The sequence below is a fragment of the Trachemys scripta genome, chromosome 10, assembly GCF_013100865.1.
Source record: "Trachemys scripta elegans isolate TJP31775 chromosome 10, CAS_Tse_1.0, whole genome shotgun sequence".
Taxonomy (NCBI): Eukaryota; Metazoa; Chordata; order Testudines; family Emydidae; genus Trachemys; species Trachemys scripta.
The window spans coordinates 30,029,634-30,048,948 of NC_048307.1; the positions used below are offsets into that span (position 1 = coordinate 30,029,634).

The window sequence follows — 19,315 nt, forward strand, 5'->3', positions numbered from 1 at the left end:
CAACGGCAGAGCCGCTTCTGCGATGGGATGCCTGGCGGCTTTGAAGATCTCTCCTGGGGAACATGTTACAACACTGGCCCTATAACACCAGTGCAGAGTGGCTAGATGAGAGGGACATAAAGAGGGGGAAATGTAGTCTCGTGAAGCTAGGAGGTTAAACCCTCAGACCCTACTTACCTGTGACTTGGATAACGGGTCTCAGAAGCGGCCTGCTATGGAGTGGAATAGATTACATGGCCTCCTGGTATTTCCGTATAGACTAGTGAAAGGATTCTCAGGAGGAGGTCTAGTCACAGGCAGCCAGGGTGTGTGATCATGAGAAAACAACAGACATGAACATCGAGGGAAAAGGAAACAGACAACTCCAGCTTGGGGTTCAGCTCTCTCCGATGAGCCTAGCCACAGCGTCCAGCCTGCCCAAAGGTATTCTCTCCTTGGCCTCCCAGGCAGGCAATCTATAGTCCTGCTCCTGAGCATCTGTGGCTAGGGAGGAGGCCAGTGTGTGGAGGTTAACACCCTGTTCATGGGCGCCCCTCCTCCTTACACACTGTGCCTCACAACGCAGGCTGTACGACCAGCCCTTATTTAATAGCTCCATGCATTGGGAGGTTTATGTTGTATTGTTTCCCATCATTCGGGTGCTGTCGATTTCAGCTCTTTCTGCCAATTCTCCATCCTTTTCTCGTTGCATCCACAGGACTTACACAAGCTCAAGGCCGGCCAGCCTGCTCAATACAAGGACCACACAGCAAGTAAACTGACCGAGTCGGATAAACTCCTCTACGTTCTGGATGGGGATGCAGCAATTGCTAGGCACATGAAACACCCACAGGGTGATATGATCACAGAAGAGTGAGTCCAGTGGGGACAAAATTTGTTCTGGATCCCTAATTGCATGCATGTTGCTGGGCTAGCCAGACTCCACTACAGAGAGGCACTTGTTAACCCTCCCCCCCTCCCCCCCACTTCCCCGTAGGCCAGTAGGCATTTCTGTAACTCCTTATTGGAGGGCACTGTATGGTATAGCTAGCGTTGGGCAACATTTTTGGCTGAAAGTTTTTTGGTCAAAAAACGCACCTTCGGGTTGATGGAAACATTTCATGGATTTGGGTGGAATTCGCCTAATTGTTTCAGTAAAAAAAATTCTGAAAAGAATTGAAATGTTTGGGTTTGACATTTTAGAAAGGAAACAGTTTGGTTTTTCAATTCTAAACGCCTTTTCATTTGGACTTTTACTGTCATTTAAAAAAAAAAAAAAAACCTGAAAAGAAAATGAAACGTTTCATTTAGGATAGAACAAAATGTTTTGTTTGAAAAAATTCAGTTGGCTGGAAATTTTGGTTGGCTGAAAAGTTTTGAAAAACGTTTGTTTCTAGTCAACCCAAAACGATTTTTTTTTTCTGGTTCAGCCACCAAACTGAAAAATCAGTGATTTGCATAGCTCTAATTACCCCACAGATACAGCCGATGCTAAAGAGGGCTTTTGTGTGTCTGTAGTTACATCACCTTAGATGGGGCTCTCATGTTAAGCAGGGTCAGCCCTGGTCAATACTCAGATGGGAGACCCTGCAAGGTTGAAAAAAGGGTGCTGGTGCTGCTCTTCCCTCGGGTCAATTCTGCACCTTGTGGCCCAGCACTATGCTGCAGCAGATGCTGACTTTTTGGTGAGATGCAAAATCACATTCCTGAGCAGTCATTAAAGATCACATGGCAGTGCAGTCTGACCATGCCCCCTTCTTCTCCCAATATGCCAGGGGATGGGGGGGGAGAGAGAGGATGACCCAGAGCTGATGGTGCAAGTTCTGTGCCAGCCCAGGGACTGATCAAACCAGCCCACCTACCACATCCTTGATGCCCCTGGGTTGCTTGTCTTCTCCCTTTCTTCAGCATCCGGCAGCTGAAGGAGCGCGTGGCAAATCTGCGTGCAAAACACGACCAGATCTACAACTTCACTCCGCAGGACGTGGAGCCGCAGGTCAACTGGTCCAAGGTGATCGACGAGAAACAGGTACAGTGACCCCGGCATCTGCCCCTGAAACACCTGTGCCTGCCTGCAGTGACCCTCAGGGCAGCTCTAGAGATAGGCTTGCACCAAAAGTTTGCCATATGGGTGCCGGAATTTTTTCCCCATGGAAGAACACACCAAGGAGCTCTCACTCAAACCATCAAGACAGCTTAACATTGCATGGAGCATACACCACAGCAGAATGTATTGAGTGGGGGCAGATGGGGGTGGCTTGGAATATCAGAGTGGAATCAAGGACTCCAAGGGTTTTGGAATGAGTTTAAAAGGACCAAAGGATGGGTGGGCAGCTGTCCTTAACTGAGGCTTTAGCTACACTGGGGATCTGCTCTGAGGACAGCCATCCATGGCCAGCCACTGGGCAAAGCTGCACCAATGGAGCTCCCTACGGTAGAGCACTAATTTTACTAGTGTAGCTTGTACCTGCTTGAAACCTGGGTAAGCTGCCCCGTTGCTAATCAAGGCTTATTACAGTTTGCTCTGTCTGCTAACGTTAAGTGATGCTGGTGGCCATCCACCAATGCCTGAAATTAGACAAAAAAAGGGCAAAGCCTCCTTTGGAGGCAGTGCATCCTAGTGGATAAAGCACTTGACTGGGATTCAGGAGACCTGGGTTCCATACTCAGCTCTGTCACTGCCCCGCTGGCTGACTTCAGGTGAGGTACTTCCCTGCTCTGTGTCTCAGTTTCCCTATCTGTAAAGTGGGGATAATGACACAGACCCCCCTTGTAAAGTGCTCTGAGATCTACAGACAAAAAGCACCATATAAGAGCTAGGTATTAGCTTTGGTCTTGGTCTTTCCCCACATCACCTTCTTTTATTCTCGTCTCATTTTCTTCGATGCATTACTTTTCCTTTCTGTCACCAGATCCTGAACTGGTGTAAATCAGCACAGATCCATTGAGGTCCAGAGAGTTGTGCCAGTTCACACCAGCTGAGGGTCTGGCACAAGTGGATGCTGCAGTGGTGTGTGGCAGCCACACCTTATGGGTTCTAAAACCCTCCGCTGCTGTTCGTGGCTGCTTAGTGACTGGGAACGGAATTGCATTTTATTCAGACAATCCCGGGGACTTTGGGTCAGTTCTTATGAACGAAAGGACAATTTCACTCCTATCAAGGGCTGGCCTACGATGCCTGCTGTATTCATTAGCCAGATCCAGCACAATAACAGAGACAACTGGTCACTCCACACTGTTGATTTTGCTGCTATTCAAACTGCCAAGTCAGCTTTGCTTTGCAAATCCCCAAATCCAGCCTGAGCTGCAGCTTGTTTAATTAGCACTTTGCATTGGGAAGGCCATGCTGGCCTTGCAGTTCTGCCCATTGCGCGGGCTCCGCTGCCTCCAAAGGGGAACAGGCCCCTTAGCAGGGGAGAGGAGAGGAGAGGCCCTTGCAATGACGCAGGTTTGTACAATGCTGGGGAAATGCCAAGCAGTGGTTATTAGCATTCACATCACAGGCGGTGGCTGCCACCCATCTCGTACCCTAGCACCTTGCAGTCTTGGGCTGCTCCTTCTCCCACTGACGCCGCTAGCCAAACTCCCAGCAGGCCCATCTTAGCCTCTGGAGAAGAGACCCTTCACAGTGCAATCCAGGGCTGCCTCCTAGGAGCATGGAGACTGCTATTAGATCAGATCTTTGCCAGGGGTGCTCACCCTCTGGCAGCACCTGGGAATCGATGCTCGAGGAGGCACCTTGTTAATCGTGCAATGCTCTAAAGGGGTGAGGGGGGAAGCCCAGGCCACCAGCTGACACCCTGTAGCTAAGAATGGGTCACCCTTGCGTAGCTGCAAGCAGGCCATGTTCACACCTGCTCTTGAGGGCCTGCTGCAGCAGCAAGACCCAACGGGCTGCCTCTGCGCTGAGAAGCTCGTCCTAGAGGTGCTGAGTGCCCCTTGCTCTGACATGACGCGGTGGGAGGAAAGAGGAGGCTTGGCTCAGAGATCCCTGCACCATCCATGATGCTGAGTGCTTCAGCCAAGGCTCTTTCTAGGTCTTCCGGGAGCAGAGATTCCCATGAGACTTCCCAAACCCACCCCATTCCCCACTGCAATGAAGCAGAAGAGGGCACCCCACGCTGGGGGTCTCTCTGCCTTAGCTCCTGTCAGAGACAGCCAGGCGAACAGAAGAGCTGGAGAGTGGTTCCTGGTACGCCTGTCGCTAACCTTAACCTCTCTGTGCACCAGGAAACGTTGAACAGCCAGGGCTTTGGGACCGATCTGCCGCTAGTCAACAGCCAAGTGGAAGAGCACAACATCTTCCACAATGAGGTGATGGCCATCGGGCCACATATCAGCAAGGAACGGGACAAGGTAGGGCCCTTCTCTGCCTCACTCACTGGTGTTCCCTGTGCCAGTCTTCACTCTGTGGCACATGCAGCCTCCGCCCAGCACCTCCTACACTGGGGATTGCAGAGCACAGGACAAGCTTTTAGACTAACAGGAACCACAGGCCAGGCTGGGGGAGACACACCCAAGGGAAGGACAAGCTTCCAAGAACACGGGGAGACCAACACCCAAAGTTGCTTACAGTGTCATGGGCCCGAACCAAGCCGTGTGTCCAAACACCCCCAATTGCAGGGTGTCCTGAAGCCACACCTGTACCGAGTTGAATTTCACACATGGACCCTAACTTTACAGTGGCAGCCCCCCAACATGCCCTCTCCTAGATCCAGCCCCTTTTGCCCTACAGACTTTGAGTCACTCCAGCTGTGCTCTTCGGCCCTTCTCATGCCTGGCTTTTCTCTCCTTTGTTTGCAGGAATATATGAGCAGCCTCCAGGAGAAATACCAGAAGCTGCTGGTAAGAATCTCTCTCAGCCCTGAGGAGACTGGATGTTGGTGGCTAAGCACCAGAGAGCTGGGGCGAGGGTGTGTGCACATGTGAAGAACGTATCAGAGGGAGATGCTTTGCCCAGAGATGCTCATTGCTGGTGGGGTGGGGGAATGCAGAGCCCTCACAACAACCCCCCCCCCCCCGCCCAGAGGAAAGTTCTGAGTATGGGGCCTCCTTGGGCTGCTCCTCCAACTCCACAACTGGATGGTGAGCTCTGACCCTCTGTAATCCTCTCCTTTGACAGTCAGGGTCCCAGCAGCGGCAGCAGGATTTGAACTCCCTGCAGGATTACATGCAGCGCTGCACAAACAAGCTCTACTGGCTGGATCAGCAGGCCAAGGACAGAATGCATTATGACTGGAGTGACCGCAACCTGGACTACCCCAGCCGGCGCCGCCAGTATGAGGTATGTGTATACCTTCCCCGGCACACAAAACCTGCCTACCTCACCAGCTGTCTCCTACTGGCCAGGTGTATTACACCAATAGGCGGAGGCAGTGTTGCCAAAGGGAGCGAACACTGCACTGGGACTCAGGAGACCTGGGTTCTAGTACTAGCTTGGTCACTGGCCAGCTGGGTGATTTCACATCCCAGCTCTGGGCCTCAGTTTCCCCCTCTGTAAAATGGGGACAATGATACAGACCTCCTTTGTAAAGTACTTTGTGATCTACTGATGTAAAGGGCTGGGTAAGAGCTAGGGCTTGACGTTATTACATATACAAACAGACCAGGCCCTAAAGCAAAAAAGAATGAAAATACCTGTCTTGACATGGGGCCTGAGTCTCCTCTTGCTCATGCTGGCTTTACCTTGGTGGGAGCAAGGAGAGAATCCAGCTCAGAGACTTTACAAGTAGCTATAAGGAAAGGAGGAGGCCAAGATGCAGCAGGGCAGGGCTGGGGCTTCCTGGCCTTGAGGGAGTCTCTGTTTCGAGTGCACCGAGGAGTAAGATCCCTTCATTTTAAGGTAGGTAAAATCTGGGGTGTAAGCAAGGATCCCTGTGTTCTGGTGTGTTAGGAAGAGGTCCCCTCCACACATTCCCTTCTGAGCCCAACACCTTCACTACCTCTGTCTAGAATTTCATCAATCGCAATCTAGAAGAGAGAGAGGAGGCTGTCAACAAACTGCATGCGGAGGGAGACCACCTACTAGCCCAGAACCACCCTGGGAAGAACCCCATTGAGGTGAGTGCCCCAGAAAATGCTAACAGGTATGTCTTTTCCCTGAATACCCTGGAGAGAACACCATCCCATCCAGGAAATGCCTACTTGACCCTGACCCAGTACCCTGAGCTGACACTCCATGGAGAAAACTCCTGTGCCCTTTGTCCTGTATTGTCACTCATCCTACAATGGCTCGTCAGCTTTGCACGGCTTCCTGAGCTGCCGAATGCCAACCAAAAGGCTCCCATCTACTGCAAGTGTATAAATCGGGTACAGTGGGAAAACAGAGATCCAACTACCCCACCTCCGCCAGGCCTGTTATCTTGTTCCCCCCATGACAAGCAGAGCTGGTTAAAAAAAAAAAAAAAAAAAAGTTTGTTGAAAAACATGACACATTTTTTCACATTTGTCCCCCAAAATGTGTCCCATGTTCTGGCCCGCTCTCCCGAGCAACTCTGCTCAGACATGAGGATTTCCAGCTCTGGCCTTAAGCTGCCCACAAGGTTTCGTTCAGTGGAGATGGAAGGTGGCACTTTCCCCTGGGTAGTAAGCATGTTGAGTTAGGTTCACTCCTGGAGGAACTCCTTTGGCATTACACCAAGAGAGAATTTAGCTCCCAGAAGAAAACTGGCTTATGTGCTGCTCCTGCTACCCCTTGCTACTATTCTTGGTCTCAAACCCCATTCATGATTGTGTCACCGAGTAAATGCCTCCCTGGGATTCTTCTCCGGAGCCGACATTAACCCACTGAGGCAGGTGACAAGCCTCTGTAACATGCCCACTGCTCCTGTTGTGTCATAGGCTCACATGGAGGCTGTCCATGCTGACTGGAAGGAATATCTCAACTTGCTGATCTGTGAGGAGAGCCATCTGAAATTCATGGAGGACTATCACCAGGTACCAGACCCCATAGGCTAGGAAGGCTCCTACTTCTCAGTGGGCCCTAGGAGAGCAGATGCTGTGTTCTGAGGAATCTGCGAATGCAGGGAACAAGCACCATGTGTTCTAGTGTCTAGCTGCCAATGCTAAAAGTCAGGATACTAGACTCAGTTTCATAGACTTCAAGGCCCAAGGGGATCACTGTGATCATGCAAGCTGACCACATAGCACAGGCCAGAGTTACCCTGTATGAGCATAGTAACCTGTGTTTGACTAAAGCACGTCAGCCAGAGAGGCCCCAGCCTCACTCTGAAGCTATCAAGAGATGGCGAAGCCACTCGCGAGGAGAAGGTTGGTTCTGTGGTTGGGTACAGGCAAGCTGGGTTTAATTCCTGCCTGCCACAGGCTTCCTCTGTGACCTTGGGCAAGTCACAGAGGCCCAGATCCTCAAAGGTATTTAGACTCCAGTCTCTGAAACAAACAGGGCCTTTGAGGCTCTGGGACTGAGTTTCTCTGTGCCTCACCCCCCACCTGTGCCAAGGGACAATACTTCCCAATCTCCAAAGGTCGCTGTGAGGATAAATGCATTGGTGAACATGAGGCTCAGACACTCTAGATAACCTCAGAATAAGACTCCCAGAGAGCAGAGCTTCTGCTGTGAAATCCTCAAGCATGAACCCCCCCACACCCCTTTCCCATTTACTGCCTTCTGTTGTCTGAATTCCCTTTTCCACCCCATGGAGCAGTTCAATCCCTGGAGCCCTCCACACCCTTGTGCCCAGGAGCTCTGGGTTTGACTGGGAACAGGGAAGAACACATTCCAGAGGGTGCTGAGACCAGAAGCAGCTGAGGGAGGGAGGGGACAGAGCAAGAGCAGATGGGAAATGGGGAGGTGGTATCAGTTCCTGAGGGTGTGTCTCAGACAGGTACATCGCACCTCCCCCGGGTGATCACTGCCATGCAGGTTTGGGGCTGGCCCCTGACAGTGCATGGCGAGCGGAGCAAGTCCCAGGCTGTCCTGCCTCTCAACAAGCAAGCCACTCCCCACATCCCTAGGTTGGGGCAGGGCAGTGCTGAAGGAATCCCAATGTGATATTTCCACATCTGCTGGAGGCAGGAGCTGAACCAGGCCCTCACTGCTTCCCTGCCGCTGGCATCGGGCACTGCATGGAGCCTGCAGATGCTCTGAGCTGGGGGACAGGCAGAGCAAGAGCAGGGGCCTAGGTGTGCTAACACCCGGAGGAATGAGCCACGCTGGGATGGTTAAACAGACAAGAGGGACGCTCAGGTGTCTACCCCTTGGGGGCAGGGGGGATTACTGAGAAAAAGCGGCTCAGTGCCTGCAGGGCACTTGGGACTCCTTCCTGCACGACTCCTGCAGCCTAGTACCAAAGAGCATCAGCCCAACGCTGGGGAGACGTGAAAAGACAGGGCAAGATTCTCAACCACCCCCAACGAGCATTGAGCAGAGGAAGTGCTGGGTGGGGCTACAAAGGAACCACCCCACCCCCATGCACCCTGTTGTCTTGGGGCTCACTCAGCCCTGGTCCAGCCTCACAGGCCGACCCCCCCTCCCCCCGCTACTCAGAGGGGACACAGCACCCACGTGTGGTGGGCCTATGCAGGGGTCTGATCTCTCTGCCAGCTGGGGGCTCTCTTTTAAACAAGAGTCTTGCTTGGCCTTCCGGCAGTTCCAAAAAAATGCTACGGATGCCCAGGAGCTGTTGAAGAAGGTGGACACAGACCTGGACCAGAAATACAACCCTGACTTCAAGGACAGATACCAACTAGAGTCGCTTCTCAGGGAGCTGGATGTGAGTAGCAGCACAGTAACGGACGAGCACGACACCGGCCTTGGTGATGTGAAGAACCTTTGTCGCATCAGAGCAGGTGCTGCCTAGCAGGGTGCAGGCAGGCTGGTGGGCTGCCCAGTCTCTGCCCACGGCAGGCGCTGGGGCCTGGACACTTCTGTCCCTCTACATTCACCTATTTATTGTTCTGTGCTGGCCACACCCTCTCTTCCCCTGTGGCCTGCTACTACATCTTTCATGACAAGCCGAGGGAGCGTGGGGCTGAACTGTTGGGATTCTCCCATCACACTCGTACTTGCTCAGGTTGGGAGCATCATTAGATTGTCACGGGACTTGGCAGAACCACCCCTGAGGGAAACGTTAGTCCACAGAGCCACCCACCCAGGGAAAAGCCAGGCAGAGCAGCTGGGCTGCTCCCAGGCCGAAGCGCTGCACAGCCAACACACGCAGTAATGGACATGCCGCCACCCCAGTGCAGGCAGCCAGCCACCCTCCTCCTTCCCCATGCCCCCAAACCAGACAATGCCCTCAGATCCCTCTCCAGCCTCTGGTTCAGTGCTGGTCCCAAGTGTTGGGGGCCGGGGCTGAGGGTAAGCATATGATTATGATCCTGGGTGGGGAAGGTGCTGGGACCCAGCGAGCAAACTTTCTTTCTGATAATTGGTCACGGACATGTCCTTAGAGAAGTTTACTGGTTGGGGCTGAATTTGTACTGGTCCCACCCCACTATTTCCTTAGGCGGTACTGGACCCCTGGCTGTCACACCTCACTTATTACACATTCCCTCAATGTTTGTGTTACTGGTGACAGCTAAATAACAAAGACAAGTTCATATGTCCCTCCTCTTGTTCCCTCTCCCCAACAAGCCCTCCCCCCACTGACATCACAAGCATTTCCTTTGCACTTCTCGGCTGCTGCAATGGCACACAGCAGTTAAGGGGAGGAAAGAGCAGACAAGCACATTTTCCCCTTCAGGTTGCTCACGTCCTCTGCTCAGTGCCCAGGGGCAGCAGTAGCACCTCTTACCCGTGGAAATAGGAAATGCCAGCAGGAGCTTGAGCCCTGAACAGCACCTCAGCCTCTGTGGCTGGAAGGAATCACTGTTGAGGAGAATGTATTCATATTTCTTGACATTTTGCATTGTGAATATTCAACACCAAACATCTCTTTTAAAAGGGCCAGAGTAGATGAGATGATGCCCAGGCTTTACCAATCAGCTCTGTCAGCCAGGGCCCGAGGGAGCATTTCAGGCTGTCCCAGCAGCTGTCTCCATGGCCCATTCAGGCGCTAAAGGTCTCCCTTCCATGGCCAACATGCCACATGCACAGGCCTCTGGTGGTCCACGGGTGGCAGCGGCACATTTTTAGACCTCCCACCTCGTCACAGCTTTTCCTTTCCCCCATAGGACCAGGAGAAGGCCTTGGACAAGTATGAGGCAGTGGTGAAGTCCCTGCAGACGCACAGCCTGCAGGTGCTCCCTCTGAAGTACCGCCGGGAGAGCCCGCTCAAGCCTATACCTGTGGAGGCACTCTGTGACTACGAAGGCGAGGAGGTAAACCTTCCCTCCAACTACGGGGGGGGGGAGAGGGGGAAGGGGGAGGGGAGGGTGGCCCTGCAGGGAAAATGGCTCACCCATTCCATGCCTCCCACTCAATAGGAACCTGGTTAAGAATAAGAGTTTTCCTGGTGCCTAGGTATTAAAATATAACTTATTCTGGCCAAGGTCTTGGCCCTGCCCAGAAAAGAGAGGAGAGGTGGCAGGGGAGGATGGTGGCTTATGACAGCAGCTAGACACAACTAGCCTTGAGGGTCATTTCTCCTACAGAGATTCTCTGGGATTCAAGTAAGACACTACATTGTATAAGGAGCCTCCTGAAGTTAGAGCCTCCTTGACCTGTAGCCCGTGGAGCACTCCTAGGTTAGCTGTTCTGTCACATTTAGAAGCTGTACAGCTTCCTGGTGGTTGTAGCCAGTCCTGGATAATAACAGGGCGCAGGCACCTTTTGTGACTAATTAAACTCAACCCCCAAGCACCTCTCTGTGTCCCTTTGCCAGGCATTTTGCTAATATAAATTCCACCATGATCCTTTGCACATGCTGCTGCCTGAGTGCCATGTGACAGCAATGCTGGAGGAGCTAGTGCACAGGATGACAGAAGCAAAGCAACCTGTTAGAGCAGGGGAGTGAAATTACCCATACCGTAGCCACAAGCCTGCAATTTAGGAAAGGAAATGAACAGCACAGAAACAAAAGGCAGGGCTGTAGCCTGCCAGCCCCAACTAGCCCCTTTAAGGGAGTTTATTTGCATTGTGCTACCCCAATCCCATCCTCACATTGGAGTTTCCTTGGTGTAACGAGCCCTTGTAAAGTGATACAAGCAGGGAGAAGGAGCAGGACTGGGAGGATTAAGGGTGGTGGTATCCTGAAAGGGCTTATGTGGTCCACATGCAGGGTTTGAAGATAAGCACTCTGTATCTAACCCAGCCCACATCCAGATGAGATTAGCAGCTAGACCCAAGGGCCCTTTCTCCTGCTAGCAAGCAGAGGAGGGACCAGGGAAAGGTAGGAGGTCTGAGGGTCACGGTGGCCATTTAGAGTTTGTTGAAGGAAGCTCAACACACCCCTGGCTGCACAGAGGTACTCTGAGGATTGCAGAGTTGGCAGTAGGGTGTCTGCTCATACGGGATGGTGCTAGCAGCTCTCTATGTGCATTGGCTTATAACTACAAGCAGGCAAGTGAGTCAAACCACCCCTAAAGGGGAACAACAGCTATATTTTCTCTAAGAACCTCTACTACCCACCTGATGATGGGGGTGGGAACACATGCCTGCCTGTGAAAAGCCATAGGGCTGCGCATTAGCCAGGATGGCCAGACAGGGCCCCACCCAGGCCTGTGTCCCTCCCAGGTCGGCGTGCACTAGACCAGAGCAGTGGTAGTTATTAACTGACTGGCAGTTGTAACTGGTTTCTGCCCTAGGGCCAGGTTACCCGTGGAGCCCGATACACCCTGACTAAGAACAACGGTGACATCTGGGATGTAACAGACAACTCAGGAAACAAGATCTGCATCCCAGGGGTCTGCTTCATGATTCCTCCCACAGACCCCGAAGCGCTAGCTCTCACTGACAAGTACGTGCGATCAGGCCGCTTTTCAGTGTAGCCTGAGCTAGGGTGTGACTGGACCTTCTCCTTCCCGCTGAGCTTAAGAGACACGTGGGTAGCACTTTGCTCTTTCTGCACCAAAGCAACACGGAATCATAGAAATGAATGCACAGGGGTGGAAAGTGCTTCACTGGGCCAGGCTCTGGGGTTAAGGCCTGACCAAGGCAGTTTGTCCTCGCAGCTCTTCTGAAACCTAAACCCTTCCTGTCCCGAGAGAGAAACGCAGCAAGAAGCTGTTCAATATACTTAGCTCCTCAGTAGTCAAGGCTGCTCTCTCTCTCTGGAAAATGGAGATAAGGACGCTGACCTTCCTTGATAAAGCACTCTGTGAGCTGCAGCAGCTTCTTAGCGTATGCCCAGCATGCATAAGGTGGCACCTGACCAGAATTCAGATGTGCTCCATGACCATTCACACTTAGTGCTACAAATACAGACACCGCCGGGCAGATTCAGGGGCTGTTTCAACAGAGCAGGGGTTAGTGGGACTGTCCTACATTCCCCTCACAGCCCTCCAAATCTTCATCGTATGGCAACCCTGCTATTGCCAAGGGAGGAAGTGGCGGCTCTTTCCAGAACCCAGCAGCCCTGCTCTGCCCATCCACCAGCACCAGAGCCAGGTTGCCAGAGAGCAATTCAAGGCAGCCCCTTTCTCCACTTCCTCTGCATGGGGACTGGAAAGGACACCAGATTTGCCCACCCTTAGGGGCTGAGTGCAGCTGAACAACTGTGGTTGGGTCATGCTACCACCATCCAGGGCTTTGTCTAGAGAGGGAGATGCACCCTTGGGACTAGGAGCAGTCCCTTGGTTATGGTGAAATGTTCTCCCATATGGCAGGGGCAATAGGTTAACTGGCACCTGGGTGTCAGTCCTGATGTTTCTGGCTAACTGGATGCATATGGCACTTAAAGAGTGAAGGAACAGGCCCTAACCTCAATTCACACACTGTCTCATTGTGTAGCATTGCCAGTCAGTATCAGAGCGTGAAGCAGAAGACAGCCAGCAGCAAGAATGCATTACAGCAACGCTATGAAGGGCTGAAGGCTGACGGCATTGGAGGTGAGTCTTCACACCTGGATCCTTTTGACAAAGCCTTTGCAGAGTCCTAGGGTCGGAGCACCAAAGCATATTGGGAGCTCGGTTTGAACCGGTGGCAGTGGGCTCTGGCTTCCATTCTTGGGTCACGTGGTCCTCCGTATGTTCTTGGCCAGGACCTGCAAGAGATTTCTCCTTCTCTTCATCCTGCCAGAAGATAGTTTGGTTTGTAGTCAGTTGCTTCCTTAGCTGAAGCTATATGGACATCTGACAGCTCCTGGCACTTCTGTTCTCTTCAAATGTAAAATGGGATAAAGTAGCTGCCACAGCTGCCACTAGTGCCAAGCTTCTTTTCTTCTCACGGGAATAATGGAATGGCGTTGCTGGAACAGGGAGTCAGGCAGGTCACTTAGTCTCTGTGCCTCAGCTGTATGGTGAACCCCAGCTGTGCATGGCGAAGCACCTCCTGCAATGGCTTGTTTTGTGCTGGCCATGGAGCAGCATCAAGAAACGGACTGGAGCCACCAAGCTACGATGCAAGTTTCTAATAGCCCCAAGATCCAAGGGTTGGGGGCAGGATTGCAATAGTGAGAGCTGGGGTTTTGGTTTTTACCGAGCTCTCTCTCTCTCTGTCTGGGTCAAGCCCAGCCCCTACTTCCCATGGCCTCTAACCCAACATCCTCTGGTTATCTAGATGCTGCATCCATACAGGTGCGCCAGCTGCTAGCAGGACTAGAGAAAGTGAACAGCGACCTAGACAAGCAGGAGAAGGCAATAACAGCAAACCTACGCCCCCCACTGGAGCACAGCCGGGCAGTGCAGGACAGTGCTGAGCGCTCAAAGGATCTTAAGGTAACAGACACGGAGAATAAGGTAGGGAAGGTCATTTGCCCACCTCATAGGCTAATTACTGTAGCAAGAGCCATGAAAGTAACTTCAGTACAGGAAACACCACAGCAGAAAAGCCAGCTAGGGAATCGCCCCAAGACTATTAAGGGTAATTTGAATGTCTGTTTATTCAGCTACCAACCTCATGGCTGCCAATGCACAGCTGCAAGCTTAACTCCATAAAAACCCCTCTCCCTGTATTAGGAAAGAAAAGAAAAGGTACCAAAACGTCACTATTCTTTGATGCAATTGCTCCTCATGCACCAATTCTCAAAAGCATCATTGCTTGCATGCAATTAGATGGTTTCTCCTTTTCCACTAACAGCCCTGGCATATTCCTTGAACATACAAAGCAAGCCAAGCTTCTTGCTCTGAGTGATGAGACCCCGGCCATTGTCTTGGCAGGAAATTCAGATCTCTCTTCCCACCGTGATGGGGTCAGAAAGCAAACACCCAGTAAGATGAAGTGGCCATAACAGCTAGGGGCTATTCTTTAAGGGCCTCAGTGTACAGAAAGAATATTAGTGGGATAGAGGTAGAATGAATGGAGGGGACAGAGTCTTGAATGTTAAAATAGGGTGGATGAGGGAATATTGGATGTGTGGGTCCAAAACCCTTAACACTGTTTGCAGTTTCATCCCTGCATCACAATGGCATGATCCTACAAAGAAATGCCATCCTAGAGCAACATGCTGCTGTTTGACCCTAAATGCCCTCAAGAAACATCACCTTGTCTCTACAGACTGAGACCCACCTGGCACAAAATCCTCCCCCCATAGCTGGAACAGGGGGCCTGCCTCAGTGCAAACCTCCCTGGTGGCCCAAGGCAGCCAGGAGCTGCTGCCTTGTTCACCATCTGGTCGCTAGAGTCCTGTTCAGTGGCTGTAAGGAATTTCTCCTCATTGCAGAACATCTCCAATGAGGTTCGATGCATCGAGCCTGAGAAAGCAAAGAAGATCCAGGAGTGTGAGGCCTTTATTGACACCGTGCCCAACACTGGCAATGCCACCTTGGTGAGGAACAAGGTAGAGGACACTAATAAGAAGTACGACCAAGTGGTCCAGCTGCTCGGTGCTGCCCAGGAAAAGTATGTTATGGCTTCCGCTGGGCTTAATCCAGACTTTTCAGCGGTGGCGTGGGAATGCAGTAACATTCTTCTTGTATTTACAGGGTGGATGTGGCCAATCGCCTTGAGAAGAGCCTTCAGCAAGGCAGAGACCTGCTGTCTGCATATGAAAACAAACTGGTGATAGAGGATACTGTGCCAGAGGACTTGAGGGCCCTAGATCATAAGAAAGAGGAGCTCTTGGTAAGTGGTTTCTTCAGCCAGTTCTCCAACGTATTGACATGCTCAATAAACAGATATACACTAGAAAACCTGGCCCAGGTGTCTGATCAAGGGACCAACCAAAACACCAATAGGTTAGCGGAGATGATCTTCAACAAAGGTGGAGAAGACTTGGACTCGTTCCATTTTCATCAATATGTCTGCAGTCCTGAGACAGGACATTGCTTGACAATGGGTGGTCTCTGTTCAAACTTCATTGGAGCACAAGGGATTCTCAGCACAAGGTGCTCATGCACAGGGATGGTCCCTGACTCATTGCCACCAATGTGCATCCCTTAAATGAACGCCCCTAACTCACCAAACCAAAATTCTAATGCCTGGCAGGCACTATTGATTTGATTATAGGGCTACCACTGGAATTCGGATGACAGAATGGCTCAGGGACCACTCGGTTAAGTATTGACCTCTAGATCCCAGTCTACATCCTTGTGGGTAAGCTCAATGGAAAGGCCAAGAACTCAATGGGCCGGTGCCTGACAGCCTCTAGAGTCTGTCTCTTGGGAACAGGGTACAGGCAAGCATGCAAAAGCTACTGCAGTGACAGGGACAAAGGACTTAAATCTTCAGCACTTTTCACAAACACTGTTACCTTAAAAATTAAGAAAAGGGGGAAGTCAGGACAAGAGAGAGGTGGTTTCCTCCCCAACAGATCTACTGGATGGCTCCTAGCCTTTGTCTAGAATCCCCAGGCCTAGGGCCTGAGTGTCACCCTTCCACAGCCAGGACACAGCACCCATCTGCAGCATTAGCACAAGCCTGGCCATCCTCCAACATCACCTGCAATGCCGACGCTGGGTGCTGCTGGAACAGAAGTGCACTCTCATGCAGAGCACCACACCCATTGCACTGGAAACAGGCCTAGAGCTCTTCCTTCTTGCTTTGCATCCATGGTCTTTGCAGGGCTGGGAAGCAGTGCATCACTTAGATCAAAAGAAGGATCCTGCATACTGGCGAAATCTTGCACTGAGCCAAACCTTTCCTAACTGGTTTACCCACATCAGCTGAAGTAATATTTGCCATTCCCCTCATCCTATGAGTCATGATCTGGGTGCAATTGCATGGGGTAGCAAAGAATTCAGGGGTGAAAGGGTTAGAGGAGTAGGAATGCAAGCAACACTCATGAGTGACCAGCAAACTTCTTTCTTTAAAGCTAGAACTGCAGCTAAGCTATGTCAAAGAAATACTCGGTGAAAGCCTAGGATCTGTCTAACAACCCTGTCGTTCTCCTACTCCCATTCCAGGCCATGGGCATGGAACTGCAGTCCAAGAGGGCTCTGCTTAATGAGGCAGAGCAGAATTTGCAAAAAACAAAGACGTGCTCCAGCACCCTTGCCAGCCGCTTTCAGGAGCACTGCCCCGACCTTGAACGTCAGGAAGCTGAGCTCCACAAACTCAACCAGCGCTTCAACAACCTCAGCAAGCAAATTGACCACAGGTGAGGCTCCAGGACAGGCTGTTGGCTGAGCACTGGAGATACAGGTTAGGAGAGGGAGTGCCTCGTCTCCTAGCACATGGGTTTTTACAACAGAACACAATTGATAGGAATGGAATCAAGTCTGGAGGAATTGCAGTATGGTCCCTAGGGATACAGGGATGGGTGAACAACATGGGTGCATCTAGAGCTGATGGAAGTTTGGCATTACAGGTCTAGGGAAGGAGGCATGGATGGTTCTTCAGCATGTGTAGGCTGAGCAGATCTGGGTGGCCTTTGGTGCTAAGTGCTCTCGTAGTGGAGACTGGAGTTGTTACAAGACTGGCCATTTTATCCACAAGGGCTGAAGGATGAATGAATTCTCCTCCAGCACAGCCTCTCCCTCCTGCCTCTGACTAGGTTTCCTCCCTTCACTGGCCTTCATTTCCCTTCCACATCAAGATCAAGCCCCTTCAGGGCTTTGCACGCATTTGTCCTTACCCACCTCCTACTTCCTTTACCTACACTCCACCCGCACTCCTTTCCTCTTTCACCCATTCTCCACTACCCATCCACCTTCACGCTGTGCCAGATGCCTGACATAACCTCCAGGTTACTTGCTTGCCACATACTCCACCACCAATTCTTAATACCCAACTAGGCAATCACATGGTCTGTTCTGGCCCCACCCATTGCTTGCTTTGACTTAGTCAGGTCTGTGCTGTATTGCATGCACATCTTTGGATTCTAAGTTTCTCAGGACACAGACCTTTTTTGGATGGGCACGTTATATGCCACCAGGCCTATCGATAGTTATATTCCAATGTCACCGTGGATTCCACCCCATCCTCAGAGCTAATCATTGTCAAACCACACTAACTGTTGGTGCTTGCGGTCCCTGATAGACTGGTGAGAGATGGGCACTGTATGGAGTGCTTTGTTATATACAGCACAGCTGAATTTCACAACCCTCCTCCCTGACCTAGGATGCACCATTGCTTAGAACTGCAAGTGGAGGAAGGAGTATAAAACCACAGCATGTTTTAACATGACCTGAAGAAAAGACCTCCTAGGAAATACTCATAGACTCATAGACTCATAGACTTTAAGGTCAGAAGGGACCATTATGATCATCTGGTCTGACCCCCTGCATGCTGCAGGCCATAAAACCGTCCCTACCCCTTCCCTGGACTCTGCTGTTGAAGTCCCCAATCCTGTTTTAGGTGACTTCAATCGGCAGAAACCCTCCTGCTAGAGATCCCTGCCCCATGCTGCGGAGGAAGGCGAAAAACCTCCAGAGGCTCAGCCAATCTGCCCTGGAGGAAAATTCCTTCCCGACCCCAAATATGGCGATCAGTAAGACCCCGAGCATATAGGCAAGAGTCTCCAGCCTGACCCCTGTCAGCCATTATACAATTTACCTACCATTTCTTGGTTTTCCTTGACTACTATGTTTTACCATTAAACCATTCCCTCCATAAATTTATCTAACTTAATCTTAAAACCAGACAGGTCCGTCGCCCCCACCGTTTCCCTCGGAAGGCCGTTCCAATATTTCACCCCTCTGACGGTCAGAAACCTTCGTCTAATTTCAAGCCTGAACTTCCCCACGGCCAGTTTATATCCATTCGTTCTCGTATCCACATTAGTACTAAGCTGGAATAATTCTTCTCCCTCCCTCGTATTAATCCCTCTAATATAGTTAAAGATAGCAATCATATCCCCCCTCAGCCTTCGCTTTGTCAGACTAAACAACCCAAGCTCCTCTAGTCTCTTTTCATACGACATGTTTTCCATTCCTCTGATCATCCTAGTGGCCCTTCTCTGCACCCGTTCCAGTTTGAGTTCATCTTTTTTAAACATGGGAGACCAGAACTGCACACAGTACTCCAAGTGAGGTCTCACCAGCGCCTTGTACAACGGAAGCAGGACCTCCCTATCCCTACTAGATATACCTCGCCTAATGCATCCCAAGACAGCATTGGCTTTTTTCACCGCCACGTCGCATTGTCGACTCATAGTCATCCTGTGGTCTACGAGGACCCCTAGGTCCTTCTCCTCTTCCGTTACTTCTAACCAATGCGTCCCCATCTTGTAACTAAAATTTTTATTAGTCATCCCCAAATGCATCACCTTACACTTTTTACTATTAAATTTCATCCTATTTCTGATACTCCAATTCACAAGCTCATTCAAGTCTCCCTGCAGGATATCCCTATCCTCCTCCGAATTTACAGCGCCTCCCATCTTCGTATCATCCGCAAACTTTATCAGCCCACTCCTGCAATCGGTTCCGAGGTCAGTTATAAATAGATTAAATAAAATAGGTCCCAAAACCGAACCTTGAGGCACTCCACTAGTAACCTCCCTCCAACCTGACAGTTCACCCTTTAATACGACCCGCTGCATTCTCCCCATTAACCAATTCCTTATCCACCTCAGGATTTTCATATCGATCCCCATGTTTTTCAGTTTAACCAATAATTCCTCATGGGGTACAGTATCAAACGCTTTACTGAAATCCAGGTATATTAGGTCCACCGCATTTCCCTTATCTAATAAATCCGTTACTTTCTCAAAGAAGGAGATCAGATTCGTTTGGCACGATCTGCCCTTCGTAAAACCATGTTGTAATTTATCGCAATTGCCACTAACCTCCAGGTCCTCAACTAGTTTCTCTTTCAGAATTTTCTCTAACACCTTGCACACTACAGATGTTAAACTAACAGGCCTGTAGTTACCCGGATCACTTTTTTTCCCTTTCT

The 19,315-nt window shown here is 51.0% G+C and overlaps 1 protein-coding gene across 1 annotated transcript in view; it reads left to right on the forward strand.

Moving 5' to 3' along the window:
* The window catches only part of PPL (periplakin), a 56,684-nt gene that overhangs the window by 26,335 nt on the left and 11,034 nt on the right, over window positions 1-19,315 (forward strand). The window contains exons 3-17 of the mRNA XM_034782753.1: window positions 698-852; window positions 1,888-2,008; window positions 4,210-4,335; window positions 4,783-4,824; window positions 5,102-5,263; window positions 5,932-6,039; window positions 6,820-6,915; window positions 8,589-8,711; window positions 10,114-10,260; window positions 11,686-11,837; window positions 12,830-12,927; window positions 13,598-13,755; window positions 14,700-14,878; window positions 14,962-15,100; window positions 16,381-16,574. Coding sequence (XP_034638644.1) covers window positions 698-852; window positions 1,888-2,008; window positions 4,210-4,335; window positions 4,783-4,824; window positions 5,102-5,263; window positions 5,932-6,039; window positions 6,820-6,915; window positions 8,589-8,711; window positions 10,114-10,260; window positions 11,686-11,837; window positions 12,830-12,927; window positions 13,598-13,755; window positions 14,700-14,878; window positions 14,962-15,100; window positions 16,381-16,574 — 2,000 coding nt within the window. The remainder of the gene's footprint in view (window positions 1-697; window positions 853-1,887; window positions 2,009-4,209; window positions 4,336-4,782; window positions 4,825-5,101; window positions 5,264-5,931; window positions 6,040-6,819; window positions 6,916-8,588; window positions 8,712-10,113; window positions 10,261-11,685; window positions 11,838-12,829; window positions 12,928-13,597; window positions 13,756-14,699; window positions 14,879-14,961; window positions 15,101-16,380; window positions 16,575-19,315) is intronic.